The sequence below is a fragment of the Silurus meridionalis genome, chromosome 4, assembly GCF_014805685.1.
Source record: "Silurus meridionalis isolate SWU-2019-XX chromosome 4, ASM1480568v1, whole genome shotgun sequence".
In the NCBI taxonomy this organism is placed as follows: domain Eukaryota; kingdom Metazoa; phylum Chordata; class Actinopteri; order Siluriformes; family Siluridae; genus Silurus; species Silurus meridionalis.
In genome coordinates, this window is record NC_060887.1 from 14148848 (window position 1) to 14174895 (window position 26048).

General features: G+C 39.6%; 3 protein-coding genes and 1 pseudogene across 3 annotated transcripts; 1 reads left to right on the top strand and 3 right to left on the bottom strand.

The window, feature by feature from the left end:
* Positions 1–1656: 1656 nt before the first annotated feature.
* pus3 (pseudouridylate synthase 3) lies at positions 1657–6228 on the bottom strand. The gene is made up of 7 exons (XM_046847889.1): positions 6075–6228; positions 5017–5419; positions 3728–3996; positions 3464–3647; positions 3199–3308; positions 2556–2734; positions 1657–2392 (listed from the first exon to the last, which is right to left on the bottom strand). Exons 2-7 carry the CDS (start codon positions 5392–5394, stop codon positions 2124–2126), a joined length of 1389 nt encoding a protein of 462 aa, XP_046703845.1. The 5' UTR covers positions 5395–5419; positions 6075–6228; the 3' UTR covers positions 1657–2123.
* A 711-nt stretch (positions 6229–6939) lies between these two features.
* cdk5 (cyclin-dependent kinase 5) lies at positions 6940–15653 on the top strand. The gene is made up of 12 exons (XM_046847893.1): positions 6940–7127; positions 9137–9225; positions 9314–9381; positions 9528–9588; positions 9863–9919; positions 10017–10112; positions 10288–10362; positions 12251–12347; positions 12427–12496; positions 13030–13090; positions 13286–13366; positions 13531–15653. Exons 1-12 carry the CDS (start codon positions 7091–7093, stop codon positions 13615–13617), a joined length of 879 nt encoding a protein of 292 aa, XP_046703849.1. The 5' UTR covers positions 6940–7090; the 3' UTR covers positions 13618–15653.
* Positions 15654–15873: 220 nt separating this feature from the next.
* LOC124384901 (ceramide synthase 2-like) lies at positions 15874–22890 on the bottom strand. Its single transcript, XM_046847890.1, has 11 exons — positions 22476–22890; positions 19950–20123; positions 19706–19823; positions 19482–19600; positions 19071–19128; positions 18886–18936; positions 18453–18545; positions 18104–18232; positions 17817–17923; positions 17560–17713; positions 15874–17380 (listed from the first exon to the last, which is right to left on the bottom strand). Exons 2-11 carry the CDS (start codon positions 20120–20122, stop codon positions 17225–17227), a joined length of 1158 nt encoding a protein of 385 aa, XP_046703846.1. The 5' UTR covers position 20123; positions 22476–22890; the 3' UTR covers positions 15874–17224.
* A 1384-nt stretch (positions 22891–24274) lies between these two features.
* Positions 24275–25940, bottom strand: LOC124385088 (annotated as a pseudogene).
* Between the last annotated feature and the right edge of the window lie 108 nt (positions 25941–26048).

The window sequence follows — 26048 nt, forward strand, 5'->3', positions numbered from 1 at the left end:
CTATCAGCTATGTAAAGAACAGGTAGAAGAGCCAACATGGGGTCACTGTAACAGTTTTTTTATTTTGAGACAAAACACAAAAATAACAAACATCCACTTCCATTCATAATTTATTTTATGACCCCTCATCTGAGTCAAAAAATATAAAACAGATATACACTAACAAATACATTGTGGATATTTTGGAAACTATAATAAAATGGCTAAATGTCCAATAGTTAACAAAATAAAGAACGTTCAGGGTTCTGTTTCATCTGAGAAGGAGAGACCAGCATTTCCAAGCTCTGCTTTTAGAAGGCGGGTCTGAAGTTTTGCTTTGGTTTGCTGCAGTCTGGTCAGCTTGATTTCTGTGCTTTTGCTCTTTCAGTCTCTCATTGTAAAAGTAATTCATAGGCATCATCATTATTATTCGGCAAAGGACGCTTCAACACTGCTCATTGCAAAACAAGATGTGCAAATGAACGTTCTGAAGAGACGCTTTGCATGCCTTAACTACTTTCGAGTGGAACCACAGGGAGCATGCAACATAATACTAGTGTGTATCGTCCTGCACAACATCGCTACCAGGCGCAATGTCCCTCTCTGTGATGATGTTTATGATGCACCTAAGCCTGTTGAAGAACCAGACCAACCTCTGGCATTCTGTCAGAATGAGGGACTGACTGGACATATAGTAAGGGATGCAATTGTTAGACATTATTTTTGACAGGCTCATCTCTGATGATTGTTTTTTTTTTATTATTATTAATATACGGTGATGAATGACAGAAAAATTTAATATATTATTTTTGTTTGTTATTGAAATCTGTTTGGGGGATTATTTCATATTTCATTATTTTTACTTTACTATACTGAATAGCTTAATTGGTACCCTATGTCTACTTTATCACTGTTACAACAGTTAAACAAGTCAAGTGCAAAATATAAATAAAAGTATATACACTAAATGATACAAATGTATAATTTGACCAATTTGAAAGTTTTACTACATTTTCCTCCTGGAATCCACCTTGAAATCCTACCCCCTGTTGGGATCAGGATAATCCTGTTTTTTTTTTAGATCATAGTTATCCAAATTCTACTGACAAGTTTTGAACAACACAAAGTGAAGGTTTGATCCAGATTTAAACTAGGATTGGATTCTGTGATCTAATCCGATTTCAGATTCCTTCTTTCCCTTTTGAACAACCCATTTTCAAGATTTGATCCAATCCAATAATCAGAATCCGATCAGCTTACCTTTGAACAACTGGCCCTTGGTTACACAACTGTATAAGACAGTAGAAATAACACTACTCACAATCACACTCTCAGGTGCTCATGTTTTTACTCATTGTCTGTTCTTTTAAATATTTTATTGATTTATAATCACACGCTTGGTGTCATCCAGATAAGGATGGGTTTCCATTTTGAGTCTGGTTCCTCTCAAGGTTTCTTCCCCATACCATCTAAGGGAGTTTTTCCTTGCCACAGTCACCCCTGGCTGCTCATTGAGGATAAATACTGAACGTACATTTAAATATAAATGAACTTTGTCTCAAAACAACTTTACAGAATGTAAGAATTATCGAACAATGTCCACTGGTAAAAATGCTATAGAAATTTAATTACATTTAACTGAAAATCTGGACATCAGGTGAAAAAGTCAGTGAGGCACTCGGTTGATGGTTTTTTAATCCAACTGAAAATAATGTGGATGGAAAAGGGAGTTACAAATAAACAGATGAAATAATTATAATGTACAAATACAAAGCTCTGGTTTTTGTTATACATTGTAAGTTTGTGAGCTACTAAACAGATACTGCTGGAGAGCTAAACCATTGCTTAAACAACCTTTTTAACTGGCCAACAGGTCATACAGTCATGCATTATCAGCTAATGTCACTGAACTACTACAGAACATAATATTAAGTACCTGAATGTATAGAATGGAAAATAGAAAACACAAGTGGTGATTTAAATGAAGCCTATAGTTGGCTCGACTTAAGTTGCACCCAACTAACACCAGCGTTGCGAAGAGATACCATTCAATAAAAGAAACAATTAAAACTTGCCAAACGCAAGCAATTCATCATCTTTTCAATGAGGTGTGCATCGTAAACATAAAATTTGATAAATGATTATTAGGAGGGATGTAAAGTGAGGTCCTTTTGGCTCGGGAGGTTCTCTTGATTTGTTGAGCTGGCTTGGTGCGAGTGTCTTGACCTCTTGCCCCTGAAGACGGCACTGCCCTCCTCCCCGCTTTCTCCTTCCTCGCGCTCGAGTCGTCCTCTTTTCACAAAGTGCTGAATCCGTGATTCGAGACTCTCGCAGCGCGGCCGCTCCATTAGTGGGCGATAGTTACGCTGTCGGGATCCTTCCATGAGGCAGCACTGCATGATCGCTGCTTTATCTGTCAATCGGATTTAAAATATTACTCATTAGTGCTGGTAATATATCTAATCTATTTAAGCAGGTGGAGTTAAATATAAATGGAAAATTGTAACATGTTTTTACACACAGTGACTTATCACACACACACACACACACACACACACACACACACTCACACATACCCGTCTCTGTGCTCTGCAGGCCATGCATCATGCCATGTAGCACCTGAGCTTTCACTGCAGTCTGAGTCCACTGTTGGAGAAAAGAGCTCAGCACATGGCTCTCCTCCTCAGCCTCACTAATCCAATTTAGGCCATCGAAATGACACTCGTACAACACCAGTGGATAATCCACAGCCATGCTGAAAAAACAACAACAACAAACAGACAAAAAAAAAAACAATAACATTCTAATAATTATCAAAGATAATCAACATAACAGGGAAGTTTGCTTTTTGCTTTGTTTAAGTAACATGAACTTTACAAAAAATTTAAGTATTAAAAAAATTGTTGCTTAAATGTAAACAAAATTAGATAATTACAATATACAACTATAAAAGATACAAAATATTTTTTTCATGAAGAAGAAAATGGTAACCATTAGACATAATCCTCTTTTTACCAGGTTGCAATCACCCTGAAATTCTCTGTCCAGTCTCATAATAGATCATTCTTTCACTGCTAATTTGTAGTGTCTTGGTCATTGCATGTGTTTTATTCCACTACAAATGATACAATTTGTGTAAAGTACCATTATAAAATTATTCATTGTTATTTTTTTATTAAGTTGAAATTATTCCAATTTTGTATTCGATAATTGTGTCACCTGTACTGTGGCTTCCGGGGATTGTTCTCAACATCTAATAGCTGACTGATGATTTCTGGTGCTTCCAGCTTCTGGCCAATCAGAAGCAGCACAGCCATCATGCAACGTACCTGCACATATTATAACAAATAATAATTAAAAAAAAATAACTTTTTACAAAACAACTAAGTATGATGTGATGTCAAAGACATGACTGGACAACTGATAAGGAATCACTGAGCTAGAAGAGAGAGAATAGGTTGTCTCGACATTAGCATGTGCTGACCTGGTGATACAGGAAGGCGAGACCTTTGACCTCGAACACGTAAAGTCTCTGAGGGTCAAAATGTGTGGGGTGACAGGGATTGCATGGCTGAACGCTCGTGGATGTGATCGTTCTCTGGAACTGCAGAACTCCGTTACCTACGTCCATCTTACACAGGTTCCTGAAGTCATGTGTGCCCTCATATCTGCACAGATAAATGCGTTAAAAAGCACACAAACAACACTACAATAGACGCTGTCTCTTGATTTCGTTATTTTAGTGTACCCTTTGGCTGCTTCAGCCATGAGCTCTATGTCCAAGTTCCCTCGGGGAAAGTAATACCGGTACGTTCGGGACTGACAGTCGAAGCGTGCACTGAACCCACTGGGCACCGGAGACCAGCTGAGAGCCCGGATGTCTGAAGGAAGGACTCTGTTCAGCATCTTTACATAAGGCAACTCTGCTGTAGCTCCACTGCCAGCTTTAGGTTCAACACCAGGAACAGTCACACCCACACCTCTGAACTGACTTGAGCGCAGGTCAATAGATATGACCTAGAGTACACAAAGATCTTCATCAATGCCACAATTGTTATTTTAATATTTCCTTCCTACCGCTTAGTTAATTGCAGTCCATAACGGTTTCTCCACCTTAAGTTCACTATTGTGGAAGACTGTCAGGTGGCCGAAATCAACTGCTGAAAATATATATCTGCAAGATTGTTTGCTAATTGAAGTCAGACACATAAAGCAAATACCTACAGCCCTTATACTTCATTTATACTTGATTTCACTGCTTTAATTGTGGCACAGCTATGAATATTCAAACGTCATTGCTGTATTACATTTTTTTTTTTAAACAAACCTTAAAATACTGCGACATACATATTATCTCGGTTTATAATATGTAGGACAATAAAGGAATATTTAACCATTAAAGGAATGTTGAAACGACTTTCTATTTAAAATAAAATAAAAAACTGCAGATCGTATTTCATATGCAAGGTTGGTTGCCCTCTGCTGTTATACCACAGTAAAAGATTGTAAATACGATTCTTATGGTTACTTGGTATTAAATATTTGGAAACACCAATGTACGACAAGTCGGTAAAAACCCAGCGACTTCAAGTGCAGTAGGTTATGACATCATTAAACGTATAATATTGCTGTTATAATAATTTTATAATAATAATTTTGCCGTTTGCTTTTGTGCTCATTCAGCCACAAGGGTGTTAGTAGCATCAGGACACATTCATCCAACAGGTTTTCAATAAGTTTGAGGTCAGGGCTCTGTAGCAGGCCACTTAAAAGCATCCACTCCAAACCCTTGCAAATGATATGTTAATAGAGTTCACTTAGTGCATATTTTGAACACGTTTGGGTCTCCTAGTTCAAGTCAATGGAAAATGTAGGGGGTCTTGGATGCAGAAACAGTACAACTGTGTGCACCTTCAACTTTTAGGTTAACGTTCTGGGGCAGAACCACACACAGGTGTCCACACACATATTTGTGCTTATACTTTATGCTTTATGATCTCTCCTAAGGTATATATTCCCATGGACTGAACTCTTCACCTGTGAGAAAGCACTGACTCCTTTATCCGTCCGGCCACAACGATGGTAATTGGAGCTCTGTCTATCCTGGATCAACTTGGTTTTCAGCAGAGCTTCGAACACTTGGGCCTCGACAGTGTTGTCCGTGTTCTCCTGTACAGCAAATCCCTGGTACTGCCAGCCCAGGTACGCCAGGCGCAGCGCCACATGGCGACGTGGGTGTGCGCCAAAGTCGAACGCCCTCTTCCTTTTCTTCCCGCTCCCTCCGTTCTCCTGGGCCTTCGGGGCAGGTGTCGTCCCTTTCTCTCCTTCTACTGCATCACTCTTGTTCCTCATCTGGGCTTTTAGTTGCTCCAGTTCATCCTCCAACAGCCTGATACGGGCCTGCAGGGCTTCCATGGGGCTGAGACGGTCTGTTCAGATTCTAAATAAATAAATGAGTGTATTTAATGTAATCAGCAATATAAATAAACATCGCTCCATCCATGCACACGTGAAATTGTCCTTGTTTTTGGGGCATCATTGGTGGAGCGGTGCTTTGAGAAGATCATGTGCACAATGACAGGGTATGAAAACGTGAGAAAAATAGAAACAGAAGAAGCACATGGTGCTTTTGTGTGGGTTTCTTTTGCATTCTTATATTCCTCCACAACCTCCAAAAAATGTGTGTGTGTGTGTGTGTGTGTGTGTGTGTGTGTGTGTGTGTGTGTGTGTGAATGCATGAAAATCCAAATCTAAAAGAAATTCTGTACATGAACTAATACTGAGTTCAGGTTTACTGTCATGGTTTGAGGATGGGGATCCCAATTTCCCTCATTACATAAGAGCATTTGAATCCCTCTTTTTGAAGGAACACATACATCATGATCTCTAAATAATATTACAGCAAATTGATCAATGTTATTCTAATCGTGACAAAAAACAACAACAAAAATAAAGGCAGAAAAACGAGAATAATAAAAAACTCAGTAAACTGTCGTTGCTGCTTTGGGCTTCATTGCAGAAATACATCAAATGTCTTGAAACAACAGTTATCAAAATTAACCTAAATTTCATTTACAGTATATCAGATTTCCTACCTTGAAAACTAAACGTGAGACTTCTGTATCACCTCCCGCTGAAACACCTGACAATTTAAACTAGACCGTAAAAAAAGAGCAGCACGTTGTAACTAATCCGCATGAGCAACACGTAACAGTGCACACGTGTGTATCAATAACAGGTTGTTAGTAATATAGTGTACTAGGTAGTGCGTGTATTTGCCTTTAACGCGTGTACTCTGCTCATCATGTCTATAAGGAGAAAGGCGGTATTTGGGATTGGCCCCTAATGATAACGCGGAAGTAAATCTCCAGCGTTAACAGCTACGCATGTCGAAAATAAAGTAGAATAAAAGTGGGCTGTGTGAGATATATTTATTCTGTACGGACTGTATTAACCATAACCAAAATTATTGTTGAAATTATATTATTGATGTAAATCTATATGTTATCTGTTCAGTGCCTATAGGATCTTTATGATGTGCGTATGTTAGGTACACGGTATGTCTTCATCTGGACTCACACATCTCTGGGTACCAAGTCTTCCAACCCAACCAGGAACAGTTTTAGCTCATGTTTTGTTACACTGTGTATATATACTTGTCTGTTATCTGCATTAAACCGAATAAGAACATTAGCGCCATTCTGTGTGCTGTGTGATTCTTCCCTGATCAGAAAAAGCACCACGGGCATCGTAGATCGTATGGAAAACCGCTCCAAGGATCAAGTTTTGTTTGGGCATGATAAATATCTAGCACTAATATTACAATCGGTTGTAATGGTAACGTTAACACGATGTGATCAGACCGACTTAATTTGTACCTCGAAACTTTTATTTTGAAAAGTAAAATAAAACAATCTTAACGCCGCCATCTTGGATCGCACTATCTTCGCTGTACGCCCCTTTTCTTGTTGACGGCATCAGCCGGAAGCTGTTCGATCAAATGAACGTTGGTGGCTGAACCAGCAGCAGTGTGGCATTTTTCACCAGTATAGAATCTGGTTAAGCAGTTAGTTAGCGGTGTATAGCTAACTGTGTTCAACTGGTTAGAAACATGCAGAAGTATGAGAAATTAGAGAAGATCGGAGAGGGTGAGTGGGAAACGCCGGGCTCGATTTCCGCCGGTTGGGAACGACGCTCGTGCCGTTGCTAGCTAACGCTTAGCGTAAATGACGCGAACACACCGAATAGGTTTACTGGTTAACTTATATATTGTAGTATGCAGTTAACTATAGTGCATCATATCTGTACAATATTGTTGTTAAAAAACGGAATTGTAGTCAGTGTTATTAAATGATTCATGCTGCCTTCAAGTGCAACCCGAAATGTTGTGATTTCGACTCTTCAGAACCGTTTCACTGGTTGGTTAATATTAAAATAGCGCCCTGTTTTCTACAAACATTAAAGTACATGACTTAAATTTGCCATTTTATATCCCCGAACCCCAAGTAAAAATGTCAATATCTTTATATATAAATGTGATGTATATAAGATGATGTATAGTGCCTGTTAAAAGTGTGAAAGCACCCAGTCCTTTTTTTGTGACACATGCATGTTCCTTTATTTTATATGCAACCAACTAGATAAAAGGCCAAAACACAAGAACTGGACAGTGAAATTAGTGTGTGTGGACAGATGAATCCAAATGTGACATTTCTGGCTCCAACAGAATAATTATGTAAGATGGAGTACAAAGAGATGATGTTTGCAGATGCCTCACAGCCAAACATGGAGGCTGAGGCTTAATGGTTTGGGGTTGATTTGAAGCAGATTTATTCCAGGTTGATATCAGTGGCAGATTTATTCCAGGTGAAAGGAATAATAAACCAACTAGTGCTGGGAAGATGGAATCATTTTAGTCACTTGATTCTTGAATCTTGTTTATCAAAATGAACAAATCTTTTTGTGAGTCATTTAGTTCATTTGACTCCTTTAATCCTCTTAATAACCTTTATAGCATATTTGGGAGTCACGTGAAAAAAGGATGAAAGACTCGGACCGGAGGACTCATGAGAAGAACGACGACTCAATTCTGTTTCCTTTGTAAAGCACTGCATAGCGTATATGGGAGTCATGTGATAAAAGAACAAACGATTCACACTCAAACGACTCAGTTTTGTTTCCTGTACATAACTTACTGAGATTTCGTGATGCTTCGCTCATGCACATCTAGTAGAAAATAAATGAATCGCTCTTTGAGATTACGCTTTCTACTGAGTCGTATTAAAGTCTCTTTCAAAAATAAATCATTCATGAACGACTCATCACTAGAACCAACATGGCCATCGTTCTATAGTTTAACGACACACAATTTCATCTGCACATGGAATGACCTGCCCAGTCACTGAATCTAAATCCTAATGAACTGCTCCGAAATGAACTGGATCACAAATATCCAACTAGTGAAGAACACCTTTGGCAAGGTTTCCATGGCAAAGTATTTCAGCTGAATATTTGTTTACATCAATTCAATAGATTTTTATTTGTAAAGCGCTTTTAACAATCAACATTGTCTCAAAGCAGCTTTACACAGATAATGTGGTGATGATAATGAATAAGATGTTCCTTATATGTGTAAGTTTGTCCCTGATGAGCGTGCCGGTGGCGACTTTAACTGTAACAAAATGTCAAAGTAAAATTTCATACCAATAAATGACCTAGTTTTTGCGTATAAACAAAAGGAACATGCAGGTGACTGGAACTCCATAAAAGGCTCGGTGTTTCCACACTTTCATCAGGCACTGTACGTGTAAGAATGTTATGCAAGGAATAAATCAATCATGTGACGTGTTTCAGGAAAAATAATCAAAGACAGGATGGTTTGATGAACCAGCGATACTGTGAACACCTGAAAATGAATTTTCTTTAACAGCATGTCCTGAAGTGTTTTTTCTTTTTTATTATTATCTATTTAGGCAGTGCTCAAGTTTAGCAAATTATTCAGCACCTCAGTTCAGATTTAATCATCATAATGAAAAAAAGATACTCATTTTACATCAAGACAGTATTTATTTATTTTTATTTTTTATGAATGGGCCAGAGGAAAAAAAAACAGAAGTAAATTTTCTTTTCTTTTCTCACTCACACTAATGGCATACAGGTACCTATGGCACAGTGTTTAAAGCTAAAAACAGAGAGACGCATGAGATCGTGGCTCTGAAGCGAGTCAGGCTGGATGATGATGATGAGGTAAGGAATATAAACACATCTTTGCCATAAATGGAGGCAATCCTTTAAGCTATTTAGTGTTTGTTTTTTCGTCTACTCCTTGTTTTAGGGGGTTCCGAGCTCAGCCTTGAGGGAAATCTGCTTGCTGAAAGAGCTGAAGCATAAAAACATTGTGAGGTAGGTTTCAGCCAAGGGACACCATCTCTTCTGTTCCTGATAAATCTGCTGAACTTACATTCTTCAGCTGCTATGTGTGTGGGTTGTTTTGAAAAGCTACATCTGGCACAATTGATTGATTTATTGGCATTTTACTGTATTTGAAGGCTACACGACGTGCTGCACAGCGATAAGAAGCTGACGTTAGTGTTCGAATATTGCGACCAGGTAAGATTCTCGATTCTCGTTTTACGATTGATAGCACAATGCTGGTTCTGATGATGTGGTGGAGTGATGATGCCGTCATTGTTTGAAACTGTCTGTGTAATACCGTTCTTCATTTTTACAGAGCCTCGTGTTCCAGAAATGAATAAAACTCTGTGCATGTTGTAGAAATAATAATGTAGATGCATTAGAACCAGTACAGTAATACACTACAGTTAGAGCTTCTGACCAATCAGCATGCATTTCTCCATCACAGTGCAGTTTTTTTGTCCTACAGGATCTGAAGAAATATTTTGACAGCTGCAATGGCGACCTGGATCCTGAGATTGTCAAGGTCTGAGCTCTCTATCTGTACGGAAAAACTACATTAGCAGTGTTGCGCCTCGCTAAATGTGCGTTTGCATTGCGTCACCGTTTTTGTTGTGCTGCAGTCGTTCATGTACCAGCTGCTGAAAGGACTCGCCTTCTGCCACAGCCGCAACGTTCTTCACCGAGACCTAAAGCCACAGAATCTGCTCATCAACAGGGTAGATGTTTGTTTTTTTCACATCGGTTGAACTACTGAACTGGGTCATGACCGAATTACTGCTGTGCTGTTTTTTTTCAAACAAACAAATAAAGCTGTATTCCAATTCCACTATAGACAGTTTGGAAGAGACGGCCATGTTTAATATTCTTATATATATTTATTCTTATTTTCAGAATGGTGAACTGAAGCTGGCTGACTTTGGTTTGGCACGAGCATTTGGAATCCCTGTACGATGTTACTCAGCCGAGGTAAGATCTATAAAATGCATGCTGATTGGTCCGAATGTGCCGATAGTGCAGCTGGAAATCCCGGGTTCATATTAACACACTAAATGTAGTACTGACAAATTATTGTTTTAGTAGCAACTGCTCATTTCTAGGCACTTGCCATTTAAAGCTACTTAAACATAAGTGAGAACAGAAACACATTAAAACAAATGAACACGTACAAACCTGATTCCAAAAAAGTTGGGACACTGTACAAATTGTGAATAAAAAAGAAATGCAACGATTTACAAATCTCATTAACTTATATTTTATTCACAATAGAATATAGATAAAATATCAAATGTTGGAAGAGAGACATTTTGAAATATCATGCCAGCCAAGTATATTCTTACTCATTTTGGATTTCATGAGAGCTACACATTCCAAAAAAGTTGGGACAGGTAGCAATAAGAGGCCGGAAAAGTTAAATGTACATATACGGAACAGCTGGAGGACCAATTTGCAACTTATTAGATCAATTGGCAACATGATTGGGTATAAAAAGAGCCTCAGTGGCAGTGTCTCTCAGAAGTCAAGATGGGCAGAGGATCACCAATTCCCCCAATGCTGCGGCGAAAAATAGTGGAGCAATATCAGAAAGGAGTTTCTCCGAGAAAAATTGCAAAGAGTTTGAAGTTATCATCATCTAAAGTGCATAATATCATCCAAAGATTCAGAGAATCTGGATCAATCTCTGTGCGTAAGGGTCAAGGCTGGAAAACCATACTGGATGCCCGTGATCTTCGGGCCCTTAGACGGCACTGCATCACATACAGGAATGCTACTGTAATGGAAATCACAACATGGGCTCAGGAATACTTCCAGAAAACATTGTCGGGGAACACAATCCACCGTTTTTATAGGTAAAAAAAGAAGCCATATCTAAACATGATCCAGAAGTGCAGGCGTTTTCTCTGGGCCAAGGCTCATTTAAAATGTACTGTGGCAAAGTGGGAAATTGTTCTGTGGTCAGACGAATCAAAATTTGAAGTTCTTTTTGGAAAACTGGGACGCCATGTCATCCGGACTAAAGAGGATAAGGACAACCCAAGTTGTTATCAGCGATCAGTTCAAAAGCCTACATCTCTGATGGTATGGGGTTGCATGAGTGCGTGTGGCATGGGCAGCTTACACATCTGGAAAGGCACCATCAATGCTGAAAGGTATATCCAAGTTCTAGAACAACATAGCTCCCATCCAGACGTCGTCTCTTTCAGGGAAGACCTTGCATTTTCCAACATGACAATGGCAGACCACATACTGCATCAATTACAACATCATGGCTGCGTAGAAGAAGGATCCGGGTACTGAAATGGCCAGCCTGCAGTCCAGATCTTTCACCCATAGAAAACATTTGGCGCATCATAGCGGAGAGGAAGATTCGACAAAGAAGACCTGAAACAGTTGAGCAACTAGAAGCCTGTATTAGACAAGAATGGGACAACATTCCTATTCCTAAACTTGAGCAACTTGTCTCCTCAGTCCCCAGACATTTGCAGACTGTTATAAAAAGAAGAGGAGATGCCACACAGTGGTAAACATGGCCTTGTCCCAACTTTTTTGAGACGTGTTGATGCCATGAAATTTAAAATCAACTTATTTTTCCCTTAAAATGATACATTTTCTCAGTTTAAACATTTGATATGTCATCTATGTTGTATTCTAAATAAAATATTGTAATTTAAAACTTCCGCATTATTGCATTCTGTTTTTATTCACAATTTGTACAGTGTCCCAACTTTTTTGGAATCCAGTTTGTATTTGCATGTAATAAAAATGTATTTCATTGTTACAATTATAAATATTATAAAACATATTTGTCAAAATTGTAATAGATTTATTCAATCGTAAACACATTGGCACATTTCAGGTGGTGACGTTGTGGTACAGACCACCAGATGTGCTGTTCGGTGCCAAGCTCTACTCCACCTCCATCGACATGTGGTCCGCTGGATGCATATTTGCAGGTAGGAAAAAAGCGCAAGTTACATCATTCACCCTGTTTAAAGTGTAGAGCGTGGCATTTTGATTCTATTTGCTTTATAGAACTGGCCAACGCGGGACGGCCGCTATTCCCTGGAAATGACGTCGACGACCAGCTGAAGCGCATCTTCAGATATCCTGAAACTGCATTTACCTTATATATAAACACACACACACACACACACACTTTTGAATCAAATGTTTTTATGAAGTATTGTAAGAAGTCTATAGTCAAAAGGTGACATTACTAGCATGTCAAAACAGTAGGGTTAAAGGTCATAGGCTTTAGGGAGGTGAGCTACATGGGCTATTAAAAATCGAAATGATTTTTCTGCTACAGCGACAATTTGCAACCTTTTCAGAAATGAGTTTTTGGTTTGCCACATTTTGTAAACAGCATATGAAAACTTTAAAATGAGGCTTAGAATTGTATTTGGTATTTAGTCTTATTCTGATGTAAATAGATACAAATTGTAAATGTTTGCGTAAAAGTGTATTTTTAACACTTATTAACCAGCTTGTGATTGTTGAGATTTGTACACTCAAATGTATATTCACAACATTATTGTAAATATTATTATTTTCCGTAATAGTAATCGAACTGCTAGTACTAGTGATGATGACGACTCTTTAGCCTTTATACACTTTCTTTAACCTTTTGATCACGTTATTGGGCACGCCAACAGAGGAACAATGGCAGACTATGACCAAACTCCCCGATTATAAGGTAACACGTCATCTAGAACACTTTACATTTATTCCTTTTAACGTCTCGCACTGCTTAGTGCTACTCCTACTGACTACCGAGCTGATCGATGGTACCCGAGTGCAATTACGTCATTTAACCTTGGAGAAAAGTTTGTGTGGTTTAGGTCCAACAAATCTGTGTCTAAATTGAATTGTTGTATTTTTTTTTTCCCAGCCCTATCCGATGTACCCTGCAACTACATCACTCGTGAACGTGGTCCCTAAACTCAGTAGCACGGGACGGGATCTACTACAGGTAGGGCATTACAGGGGGGAAAAACGCGTGCTTTCAGTTTATTGTAATGCCAAAGACGTGTTTTTGGCATTACATAAAATTGTAACAGTAGAAAATATGTTGCAAATACACTATTGGAGATTTCGTACATAAGTAAAAAATCATTTCTCTGCTTTTGGTTGTAGAACCTCCTAAAATGCAATCCAGTGCAGCGGATATCGGCTGAAGAAGCACTACAGCACCCGTACTTCGCCGATTTCTGTCCTCCTTAGTGGCCAAATCTGCTGAGCCTCATTTTTCACAATGGACCAACATGGTTGTACCTCACATGCACACCCCATCACAATTTTCCTGTGTCACCCACCATTGACATTTCTTGGTAGACACAACAATACCATTCACGCAGCCATGTAAATTCCACCCCGTGTCTCACAGCCACAGACTCGAGGGCAACAATCTGTTTTTTAAGAGCTCAGTTGAGCAAATTTTGACACCCATGAAACATTATTACTATTCTAACTATTACTATTTAATTCTTATTTGCACTTCCTAAACAGACGGTATGGGTGTGGCGAGTTTTAGTTACTCCTGCTCAGTGTTTAGTTTTATGTCTTAGTTTTGACTTGCTGTTCAGGTTTTCATCATTTTTAAAATAGTTACCTCCGTGTTACATGACTGCAGAGGTGCCAACACATTTAGATTCACTGAAGGGGAAAGGACTTGGGACGTGAACGAGACATGCACTTTCTTCGTTGCAGCACGCACTTACGGTTCGTGCCATCTTTATCGAAGTGAACTTTGACCTGTGAATCTGCAAACCTCAGCTTTGTAAACGAGCAATTTCCCTCTGGGCTTAATAATATGATCTATTTATCTGTCTGTCTGTTTCTTCCTAGTGTGAGGGGGAAAAAAGTCTAACAAATTAAGTAGCATCCTACCAGACCTTTTTCTTACTGTTTCCAGATAAATATCTGGAAGGAAAATCGGGTGTTGGCGCCTCTGTGTAAGAACTCATGTCATTTAGAGAAGTTTTACAGAACAAAGTTTCACATAGTAGTAATTCTTTTGTTTCTATTTATAAAGGTAGAGTTGTACCTTTATAGCCAGTCAAGAATAAGACTGTTCTATGATGTGCGTCTTATAGGCCTCTGTTAAAGTGCAGAGGTTAGATGGATATGATACGAGTGAATCAGATCAAGCGATGTTGAGAAACAATTTAATATAGCAGCCGATAAGTATTTACAGTATTGAGAACAAAAACAAAACTGCTGCACCTGATATACTTGTACCAGCACCACACACACACACACACACACACACACACACACACACACACACACCGGTCACTTGTACTGAGAATAAAACATTACTAAAATAATCTGATCTGATGAGTTGTGCTCCAAAGGCTGACAAGTTGCTTATGAACAGACTTAATAACAAGACATTTATGGTATAGTAATTAATTATGAGTATATACAATGTGTGACTGGTTTGGGAATTCTTACAAATTGGGTTTTGGTCAAAACTGGGTTTTTCTCCCCATAACAATTGTGGTTTTTTTTTTTTTTTTTTTTTTAACCAAAGGATAGGAAAGCTCCCTAAAAGAAATACTGTATACCTATAATTACTTCCTACTATATTGATCTCCATTTGAAATGTTTTATTTGGTTTTTTTTTGTGTAAAGTGAACTAAAATGCACATATTTATTTGTATATGAATGTTTTAGTAAACTTTTTAGTATACAGCAAAAGAGGGTTACGATGGAGTGAACATTTCCTGATAAATCTCAGACTTCCTACATTTTTAAGAATTACGAATGTAAATTCAGGGTAAAATCATCAAATCCTGCAACACATTTGGGGGGAAAAAATGCTCCCCTCATATTAGCAAAGTTTTTTTTCTGTAAATAAGCGAAATGTCTTAAATTTGCCAGGAAATAAGAACACTCCAGTTGTGTTTAACCCTGTAGCACACAATAAGCTTGGACTTTTTTTTCTTTTTGTTATCCATTTGGCACTCTGCTGTATTTGTGGTTTATGATGTAAGAATTTTTTTCACACTGATTAAATACATTTCATCAAAAAAAAAAAACATTGCATTTGTTTGTACTGATTGGCATATAGTAATGTTACTCTCCGATTTCATGACCATTTCATATTTTAAATAGATAGATAGATAGATAGATAGAGAAATGTTTCAGCAGTAGACAGTGAGATCTAATATACTACAAGAGATCAGTATGTGATTAACAGCCGGTGCAATATAACTACTACACATTATCCATTGCTAATAAAAGTTTTCAACTTACCATCAAGAGATTTCAGTTGTTCAGAGTTTTTCTTCTCCCTAATCCATAATTGAGGACAGGATTCAATCAGACCTGTCCAGGTACGCTGACAGATCATCAGTCAGGTCCTCGTGCCTTAATCAATATATAGCAACGATTGTTGAAGGCGTCCAGTGAGGAGAAATACATCCTGCTACACAAACAATCTGAGGCGTCTATGCAAAGCACATGACAGCAACATGAGGTTCCTATTGGTTTATTAGATCAATTTTCATTAATAAACATTTCAGTTCAGTAAACATTATAATAAAAAAATAACACTGAAGTTCAGTTGGCTGCGGCAGTGAGGATTCAACAAAAAATAAAGGGGTGTAATAATGAGTTTAAAAGAAGATGAGAGAGAGAGAGAGAGAGAGAGAGAGAAGTTTTCTTTGGTTGTACACAATTTGAAATGTTACCTTGCTTGTTTTAGTAATGACTTAACCACTACGTTTTTAATTATATTGTTTTGATCATTTATTAATTTGCAATTTAGAACATTTGTTTTTGTTAATATAGCCAAATATTTAGTGTGTGGTTTGGAATAAGGCCCATCTTCATTTTAATAAATGTTGAGCATACTTTTTAAGTATTACTTTTTATTTTTAGCATATTAGCTACATTGGTCATAGTTGGGGGTTTAGCATGGTAATGTGGTTTAAGGTGTGGCCTGGTGGCTTGACTGCTAAAGCCACCTGAAAAGCTGCTGGAGGATGGGCCCAGGCATTCTGCTTCATTACACGATTAGTGTACAATCTGCAAGGTATATAAATGTCTAATATGTACACACGTACCGGAAGGTATTCATCAGCCGTATGAATTCATGTAAAGATTCTGATTTAACCTGAGTGGCGTGTGACAGGGAGAGCAGTTTTGAACGTAAACACAGGAAGGACGGACAGAAGAAATATAACGCACATAATTCAGTAAACTATCCACTGTGAAGGTTGTTTCTCTCTGTCTCTCTCTTTCCCCATTATTAATCTTTTTGGCACTTTGGCTTTATTAAATAGGCAGTAGTGAATATATTAATATCTCTTGATGCCTAAGCTAGGTGTTTACAGAAAATTAGTGTTTTCCCTGTGTTGTTTACTCACTTGACTCAAATAAATAGTCCAGATCTAGCAAACTAATCTAGTTTTTTACTCCGCTAATGACTGAGTAAAGCACAGGTGTAGCATAAAATAAAACTAATATTTTACAATTACAAAGAAAGATTTTGGAAAACTTTGGAGTTGTTGGTTGAAAAAAACAAAAAACAACAAACAGAATTTGTGCATTATGCCTGTAAAGGAGTGTTTGTTTTATAGAATGTAAGGAGAGGAAGTGCTAAAATGGTGGTCATGTGACCTCATGACATCAGCCATTAAACACTCCACTCTGGACCTGGAGGCGAGCTAGCAGCTAACACTGTAGCAGAAGCATACTCACATCATAATATTGTCAGTGTGTGTGTGAGAGAGAGAGAGAGAGAGAGAGGAATATAGAATAACTTGAAACTCTCTCTCCCCCTATATGCGTATATGTGTGTGTGTGTGTCTCAGTTTCTCAATCAGTGTGTTTTGTGGTGCTTGCGGTGGTTGTTGCTGCTGTGCGCAGTGTAGTTGTTCTTTATCTCGCCGTTTTTCTTTATCTCGCCGTTCCTCTCATCCTCTTCCTCAGAGTCATCAGTCTCATCTCTGTCGCTCCTCTCGTCTTCCACAATCTCCTGAAGCAGAAGGAACAAGCAGGAGAAAAATATGAGAGAGAAAAGAGACATAAAACATGTTAATGTAACCAAACTACTTTATCAAGCTTTATCACAAGTGATAGGTGCAACTAGTGTGTGTGTGTGTGTGTGTGTGTGTGTGTGTGTGTGTGTGTGTGTGTGTGTGTGTGTGTGTGTACATTTTGGGGCAAGAAGCGTAGTGCCATCCGGACGATGAGTACAGCCCAGAACACGTGTAAACACTGCAGCACCAGCAGCAGCCCGTTAAAGAAGTAATAGCCGAAGAACGGAGGGTAGATCGTCAGGGGATACACCCACGTACAGTACAGGATTCTAACACATACACACAAACACAGGTTGAATGCACATAAACATGAATAGATGTATAGGTGGAAAGAAAGAAACAATAAATAAAAGTGAAATGTGTGCGTGCTACCGGAATGGGAAGATGACTAGACGAGTGATGATGAAGAATCCAGCAAACACAATGAATATAAAATTGCATGTTCTCCTCCATCCTGCATAGGTAAATATCTTAGCTGACTAAGAGAGAGAGAGAGAGAGAGAGAGAGAGAGAGAGAGAGAGAGAATGAGAGAATGAGAGAGAATTAAAAACATAAAAAAAAAATTTCTTTCCAGCCACCAGAGGGAGACATTATAAATAACTCATGTCACTAACTTTTTTTTTACTTTACCAACTTTTAACTAACTGTGTGTTTATACCTCAAGGAGATAGTCAGAGGAATCGTGAAGAAACATGATGAGTGTTCCAGCGCGGATGTAATTCATACACCAAGAGAAACTGATCAGTGTGATGGTGGCAACATGGTGGACGATCTGCTCTTTAAAATCCTGAGAGAGAGAGAGAGAGACACACAGAGACAGAGACGGATTATGAAAACCAGCAAACCTAAAGCAAGGTAAGAGAGAGTGGGGTAATTCCTTCTCTTGTAAGACTATAGTTTTTTTTTTTTTTACTTATATTCAAAACCTGCAATTAGGAATGGGTGTGTGTGTGTTTGGGGGTGTGGGGAAAAAATAAATATATAAATACAAAAATATGTAAACTCACTTTGCGTTTGACATCTGAAGCCACGCTGAGGAGCAGTGAAAGGTAAAATCCCAGCTCCAACATGTAGTACCAATACTGTGAGGGCAAGACCGTCTGTGTGTGTGTGTGTGTGTGTGTGTGTGTGTGTGTGTGTGTGTGTGAGTGAGTGTGAGAGAGAGAGAGAGCACGAGCAAGAGAGTGGACAAGAGAGACAACGTAAGAGACAGTTCAGGCAAATTCAACTTACATTTTTAGAGACCTTAATTGCAGTCTCAATAGTGACACTGTTTGTTTACTACAATCATTAATGTAAATATAAGGTCTGTTTGTCACACTCATGTTTGGGATTACTTTCATCTACAAACATAATTAACTAAATGGGCAGGAAAGGTAACACCATTAAAACAAATATCATGCACACTCAACACACACACATTCCTGATGTGTGACTCACCAGAGTTGGGAATCCCTTCCACATCTCCTCCAAATCATACAACCAAGGTTTCTAAACACAAACAGATACACACATTACACTTTCTCTGCCACACACACACACATCTGCAAAAAAAAACAACAACAACCCAGTATAAGATTCAAAAGTGTTTTAAAAGTGAGATAGAAGGAGAATGATTTACTCACGTCAATGAGAGAAACCAGGCCAGTAACAAAGGCAAAGAGATAAACCACAAACCTCCAACTGCAAAACACACGCACACACACACACACACACACACACACACACACACACACACACAGTTATCAGTATTATGGACTTTGTGACTACTTAGAATTTTAAAAAACGTGAATTCATTTGCAGGACATACGAAATTAAATAAATAAATTAAATTAAATAAAAACTCACTCTTTACATAAAGTTAATCTATGTGAACTTTTTAAATATGACCCAAACACACCTTAATTCCGAAAAGAGAACAAATAAAAAAGCAACCACACAAATAAATAATAAGAGTAAGTCTCATGTTCTCAGAGGTGTTTAAGTGTAGTGGTGCTGGTAAGTTATTTTGTGTGTGTGCGCACGCATGTTAATACCTGGCCTCTCTGAACTTCTTAATCAGGATGGGTCTGTCCTGGTTTCTTCTTCGTCTGAACCAACGCTGCACCTGCTTCTCGGTACATCCACTTTGCCTACACAACTCTGCTACACACTTCTACAGAAAAAAATAAGGGAAGAGGTGTAAGTGGCGTATAATTTCCTGGGTCAATCAGTAGGAGAAGGTTTGTTCCTGTGTTGTTTAGTAGTTGTGGTTGTGTACCTGTGTTGGGTATTTGCTAGAGTGACAGTAGTATGACTCCAGTGTTGGATTGTGATCTGCATTTCTTCGTATGGATTTTTTAATTCCCAGCAACGAGGCCACGTATGTAGCAACAGTCCTGTACATGTACATGTGCACAAACACAATTTAATATTGTAATAACTAATAAGGTGTACAAGATTGCTGTAATTACCTCTTCAGATAAACAACTTTATCTGACTTCAATAATCTAAATATCTCTTACCTTTCGAAAATCTGACGAAGTATGAGGAAGATGAATGCGATGGGTAGGGCGACCCACAAGTCTCTGGCTTTTGCATATACACGGCCATCTCGGTCTTCAAGATCGGCCCACCCTAAACCTTCTGGAAACCAGAGACGCTCCTGCCAGAAAATATCACTCAGCCACTGCAACATGCTGAGAGATGGACAGACAGACAGATAGATAGATAAAGAGACAAGGAAAAAGCAGACTCCTTAGTCAGTAATGGAGTCCCATAATGCAATACAACCACAAGCTTTTCTAATCCCATCACTAATATTTATCAAAGTTATTAATGTAAATGCTAATATACATTGTGGTTTGTGCACTTGGGTGGATAATATTGCACAGGGCCTGAAGTAATTGTGTGTGTGTGTGTGTGTGTGTGTGTGTGTGTGTGTGTGTGTGTGTGTGTGTGTGTGTGTGTGTGTGTGTGTGTGTGTGTGTGTGTGTGTGCCCGTGTGCGTGCATGTGGTTAATGTCTCCTTACGCCTTTAACACAGGAAGCAATGCAACACACAAAAAGTAAGTGAATGATGATGTGCTGGGTCTGAGAGGTATGTGTGTGGTTGATGAGTGCTAAAAATGTGATTGAGTGTGGCACTTAAGCAAGATTGTGTGTTTGTGGTAAGTGTCTTCTTACACCAAGCTGACTGGAAGCAATGCCTCTCGCTCGCTTTTTAATTTAACTCCGATCCTGTGTATACATACTCCAGCACTCCAACCTTTTCATCTAAATATTGCACTTTGATTGGTTGACCAAGTCATGTGACACTGCTCTGGCCATTCTGGGCCTGACCTATCATTGTATTGTGTGTGTGTGTGTGTGTGTGTGTGTGTGTGTGTGTGTGTGAGAGAGAGCGAGCAACAGCTGTCCACATCATGACTCATATGCAGAAATCTACACATACAGCCCAGCCCTCCGATTCATTTATCCCATTTCACCATTTTAGCAGAAAGATGCTGCTTTTCAAATCAAACACTTGTACCCTAAATAGTGCACCAACGTAGACTCTGGAGTAAATAGCACATAGTCCAGATTAGATTTTCTGGTTCATGGGGGTGGAGCCTGGGTTAAGCTTAATCAGCAAATTGCAAACTCGATCATGTGACATCACTATTCTTTCTAATCACTTCCTTTGCTATCTTAAAACACTGTTTTTGCTAGATAGGAATAGAACAAAGCATCACAACAGGAGTTAGAGACCAGCATTTCTCCATTTGCAACAACAACAACAAAAAGAAATGGAAGAATTCATTTTGTTTCTTTCTATTAACAGCAATAGGTCTATTGAAAAACAACTGAGTACTGCTCTTTGGACAGTTTCTAGAAATTAACTTACATCAGATATACAAAGCCTTCCAATACATAAGTGCGGTACATAAGATATGCAGTAACAAATGTTATCTACACCCTTCAACTATCACAAGGTGAGGGAGGTGAGATTGAGATGGTTTGGACATGTGCAGAGGAGGGACATGGGGTATATCGGAGAATGCAGAGGATGGAGCTGCCAGGAAGGAGGAAAAGAGGAAGGCCATGGAGGAGGTTTATGGATGTGGTGAGGGAAGACATGCAGGTAGTTGGTTTGAAAGAGGCAGATGTAGAGGACAGAGGGGTATGGAGAGGGATGATCCGCTGTGGCGACCCCTAATGAGAGCAGCCGAAAGAAGAAGAAGAAGAAGATTGACTTCTGAAAGTACCACAGATTTATATCCGCTGGTTTCCCCTCATCTGTGTTGTGCCAATAGAGACTGATATGAATATATGAAATATGGAATCATTTAGGATTCTGCTCCCTACATTCTTCAACAGCAAGGCATTTACCAATCAAACTCCAAGTACAGGGAGTCATTAAGGAGCCAAATCAACCTGAGATAATCTGGGTTAATAGCTCACAATACAGCCAGCTACACATCAACAGGGAGCCATTCAGGAAGTCTATTTGTGAATCCTTTAGATGTCCACAACAAAGTCATTTGAAACACAGCTCTTTCCTTACCGGCATTACTGTTTACCCCAACTCGTGCACCACGTGTCTTTTAGGATTCAATTCTGTACTACGTGTAAAATTTGACCACTGGGGGTGGTGGTACATCCATCCACTGTACATACATTTTAAAGAATGGGATCGATCTAGTGCACTAGATATCCAGTAGAGAGCGATTTGAGACACAACTCAGGGTGAAATAGCGGAACAATGACACATGAACGTTTCCCCACACTGTTGAGATAAAAAAAATGGAAACCAGTAAAGCAAGTGTATGTGATTTGCATAAATAAAATAACTCTGTAGCTCATAAACGGTCGCGTTTTGTGTGTATTTGTGTGCAAGCCTTTAGGATTTAGGCTCGGTTTAAAGGCGAACTAGCTGTGATTGGAAAGCTAACGCTGTCAGTGGAAGTTTTGTCTGATCAGTGCGCACAGTAGCACTGCACAATCACAGATGCACGTGTTTGTGTACTCTGATTCAAAAGTTTAAATAAAATAAATAACGGTTTTCTTACTCGGTTTGGTCACGAGCCTCCTGGCAATAGGTGGTCCGCTGGTGAAAATCTGTAGAATAAACCGAGTAGATGTCCGTTAGACCCGTACAAATTGATGCGAAGACTGTAGAAACAGATCCGCTGGAGGTCCGTTAAAGAGATAAACGTGTTTACAGGAAGTTTGCGGGGAGTTGACTCCGTTCGCCTACCCACATCTGTACTGTCTACTCGAATGAAGAAAAAAAACGTCTTTTGTATAAATAAAAAAAAAACAGGTTTAAACCGGTAGCACGTATCCGTTACAGTGAACTGCGAATGAACAGGAACCACAACGAGAACTTGCGCCTGTGTTAAAAGAGCTTCGCCGTTCTCTTAGTTTATTCGCGCTCACATAACGGACCTTTAAAAACTTTTATCGTCTGTGATGGTTTTTGTGGGCGTGGTCTAAACATGACCAATCAGAACCTTACGTTGGCTGCGCGCGGAGGAAGCGCGAGGGGCGTGGCTAAGGAATCACGAGCGAGGAACGGAATGGCAGCGCGCGGCCGGAACTGTAGCGGGTGGGGCGCTTAAAGATGACGTCAGGCGTCATGGGAGTCCCCTAATGAATGGCTCTTTATTTTTTGTACGAAGGTTTGAGGAAGGCGGACTGAATTCAGCTTATTTTTTAGATGGGAAAAATCTCTTTCTAAAAACAACATCCATCAATTAAAAATGTATAGTAGCCATTTGTGCTAAGACAGTACTATAGATTATTTTGGGGATGTAAACAATTACAAGTGCGTTGTGCTGATACTGCATGTCTGGTCCTAAAGCCCTTCCTGTAGCGCATTTTTTAAAACATAGAGCAGTCAAAACAAAATGACAAACACATTTTTTCAGTCTGTGTGGGAATTGTGGAGGTAGACAGAGAGAGAGAGTAGATGGATGGATGGATGGATGGATGGATGGATAGATAGATAGATAGATAGATAGATAGATAGATAGATAGATAGATAGATAGATAGATAGATAGATAGATAGATAGATGGATGGATGGATGGATTTATGGAGTTAGGACAGCAGTGCTGATAAACCAATCAGAACAAAGCTAAGAACCCATGAACACACACACTGGGTAAAAACGGTGAAGCTAGCGCAGGGGTGGGTTAAGCCCACCCAACCAACCAAAATTGTATTTTATATTTTAGCTAATAGGAAATACCAGCATTATTTCTAACTTCTGACTGTTTGAGCAGCCTACATCCATAACCAAAGCCCTGCCCCAGCAGCACAGAATAGTTTCTCACTACTTGCCTCACACCACTTTCATTTCGACATGTTTAGCTCCATACTGGCTTTTTGAAAAGTTTGTCCACTTTTCTCAGTTTGTGATTGCTGTGCAGCAGCTAACCAATGCTCATTTAACCAACAATACTTTTTATTACACAATAATTAAATGCCATTACGATGTGTGTGATGTATGTTTTTCTTAAGCCTATATGCATGTCTAGTGCTGTATGTGTCTGTTGCGATGCTGCTGATAGCACAGCAGAGGCTACGGGCTAATTTTAGATTACCCTCCACAAGCACTGCTTATGTTCAGTCCCCCATCTCCTGGCTGTTTCAGCCCCATGACGCTCTATCCAACCCAATATTAGCTAATTACCCAAAGCAAGCTTTCAGTATTGTATACCGCTCATTTAATCCTTCCTGGTACTACAAAAAAAACATCAATACCTCATGCAGATGCACTGGGACATATCATCATTTATGTATCCTGGGGTCATTTGGTGTTTCGGGTCTTTCAACATCAGACACCCTCGTCCAGCCGGGGTTGATCAGACCCTGGCCTGTGCCCCAGTAGTAATTGCTTCTATGGCTATGGCTAAGCTCTCAGCAACTGCCTTAAGCACTTTGTCATGGAGCCAACGATAGCGCCCGTCTCCAAGGGCTTTTATACAGCTGCTGAGGATATGTTCTAGCAATCCCCTTCACAAACAAAGGGGACAGGAAGGTGTCTCACTTTTTCCCCAGAAGTGGAGGTTTGCAGGACTTGGTAAGACATCATAGATGCTTTGGACTAAAATCCTGATACGATGGAAATCTACTTTCCAAATATCAGCCCAGGTGATCTAATGCTGGCGAACATTAACCCATCTAGTCCAAGCTCCTTGTTGTCCCAATCCCACTATCTGGCTAGCTCTTTTTTCTTCCACACCTACCCGCATTTCCTGTTGAACAAGATGTTGCCGTTTTTTTACATTGAGCATTGTCCATTCTCACAACTGGGAAGTAGCCAAAGCCTGCACACCCTGTTGCTTTTGGCCCCACCAGTGCCTTGTGCCTCAACCGTGACTCAGCCACTTCTAGGGATTTCTCTGCGCTCCATTTCCTACCCGTGCGCACCTTAATGCCAGCTGCTGCCACCTTGGGATCCATAGACTCTCTGTAATGCCATGCTTCCTGTGTTCTTGACACCATGAACTCTTCAGTAAGACTACTTATCGGGAGGTGCAGAATATTACTGGTGCCATATAAAGCAGTACTGCTCAGGCTTTGTGGTAAACCAAGCCACCTTCGCAAGTAGCTGCTTATCCTTTTTTCCAGGGCCTCAATCGTTGTTACTGGCACTTCGTACACTAGCAAAGGCCACAGGATCCGGGGCAGGATTCTATGCTGATAAATCCAGTACTTAAACTTCCCCGGAAGACCGGATTTATCCACCTTACTGAGCCAAAAATCGAGCTCCTTGCTGCCTTTCTGTATCTTACCAAGTCTCTTAACTGGCTGTTCGGTGATGGATGGAATAGTGGCTCCATTCAACAAGAAACAGAACTTGTCCACCACTTTCCCCCTCTTGAGCACTAAGGACCTTGATTTTGCTGTCTTAAAACTCATCCTTGCCCAATTAATGAGTTTCTCTAACCCCTGGAGAATCCACCTACTACCCGGGACAGATGACGTGGTGACTGTCAGGTCATCCATAAAGGCTCTTATTGAGGGCTGTCGCACTCCAGTCTTCATCAAAGGGCCTTTACACTCTACCTCTGCTGACTTGACAATCATGTTCATGGCGAGGGCAAAAAGGATAACGGAGATGGTACAGCCAGTAATAATGCCTTTCTCAAGCTGATGCCAGTCTGATGTACCTGACCCATGGGTATCTCTTATCCTAAAGTTGCTTTAATAGTCGACGATCAGGTCTACAATTTTACTGGGAACATGATGTTGCTGGAGAGTGAGCACAATCAGATTGTGAGGTATGAATCCATATGCATTTGCAAGGTTCAACCATAACACGGTAAGGTCTCCTCTCCCTTCCCAAGCTTCCCAATGTGTTGTGTAATCACTCCAAACAGCCAGGCACATCTGGAATACCACCCTTTTTTCTCCTGGCTGTTTCAGCCCCAGTTCAGGCGGTTAGCGATTTTATTAACGACGCTCTATCCAAGCCAATATTAGCTAATTACCCAAAGCATGCTTTCAGTAATGTATACCACTCATTTAATCCTTCCTGGTACTGCACACAAACATGTTTGGAGATCTTTAAATTGGTGTCTTCATCAGCTTGTAAGAGATTCTTCTCCACATTGTCAGGAATCCAAGTAAAAA

Coding starts and splice junctions, on each gene's coding strand:
- pus3 (XM_046847889.1), bottom strand. CDS start 5,394: ATGGAAGCCCTGCAGGCCCGTATCAGGCTGTTGGAGGATGAACTGGAG. Junction 3,997..5,016: donor GAGTCAGTGCTTTCTCACAG/GTGAAGAGTTCA, acceptor TGTGTACTCTAG/GTCATATCTATTGACCTGCG. Junction 2,393..2,555: donor CCTGCAGAGCACAGAGACGG/GTATGTGTGAGT, acceptor TCCGATTGACAG/ATAAAGCAGCGATCATGCAG.
- cdk5 (XM_046847893.1), top strand. CDS start 7,091: ATGCAGAAGTATGAGAAATTAGAGAAGATCGGAGAGG. Junction 9,920..10,016: donor TGGATCCTGAGATTGTCAAG/GTCTGAGCTCTC, acceptor GTTGTGCTGCAG/TCGTTCATGTACCAGCTGCT. Junction 12,348..12,426: donor CGCTGGATGCATATTTGCAG/GTAGGAAAAAAG, acceptor TTTGCTTTATAG/AACTGGCCAACGCGGGACGG.
- LOC124384901 (XM_046847890.1), bottom strand. CDS start 20,122: ATGTTGCAGTGGCTGAGTGATATTTTCTGGCAGGAGCGTCTCTGGTTT. Junction 18,937..19,070: donor GCCTGGTTTCTCTCATTGAC/GTGAGTAAATCA, acceptor GTTTGTGTTTAG/AAACCTTGGTTGTATGATTT. Junction 18,233..18,452: donor CTTCAGATGTCAAACGCAAA/GTGAGTTTACAT, acceptor TCTCTCTCTCAG/GATTTTAAAGAGCAGATCGT.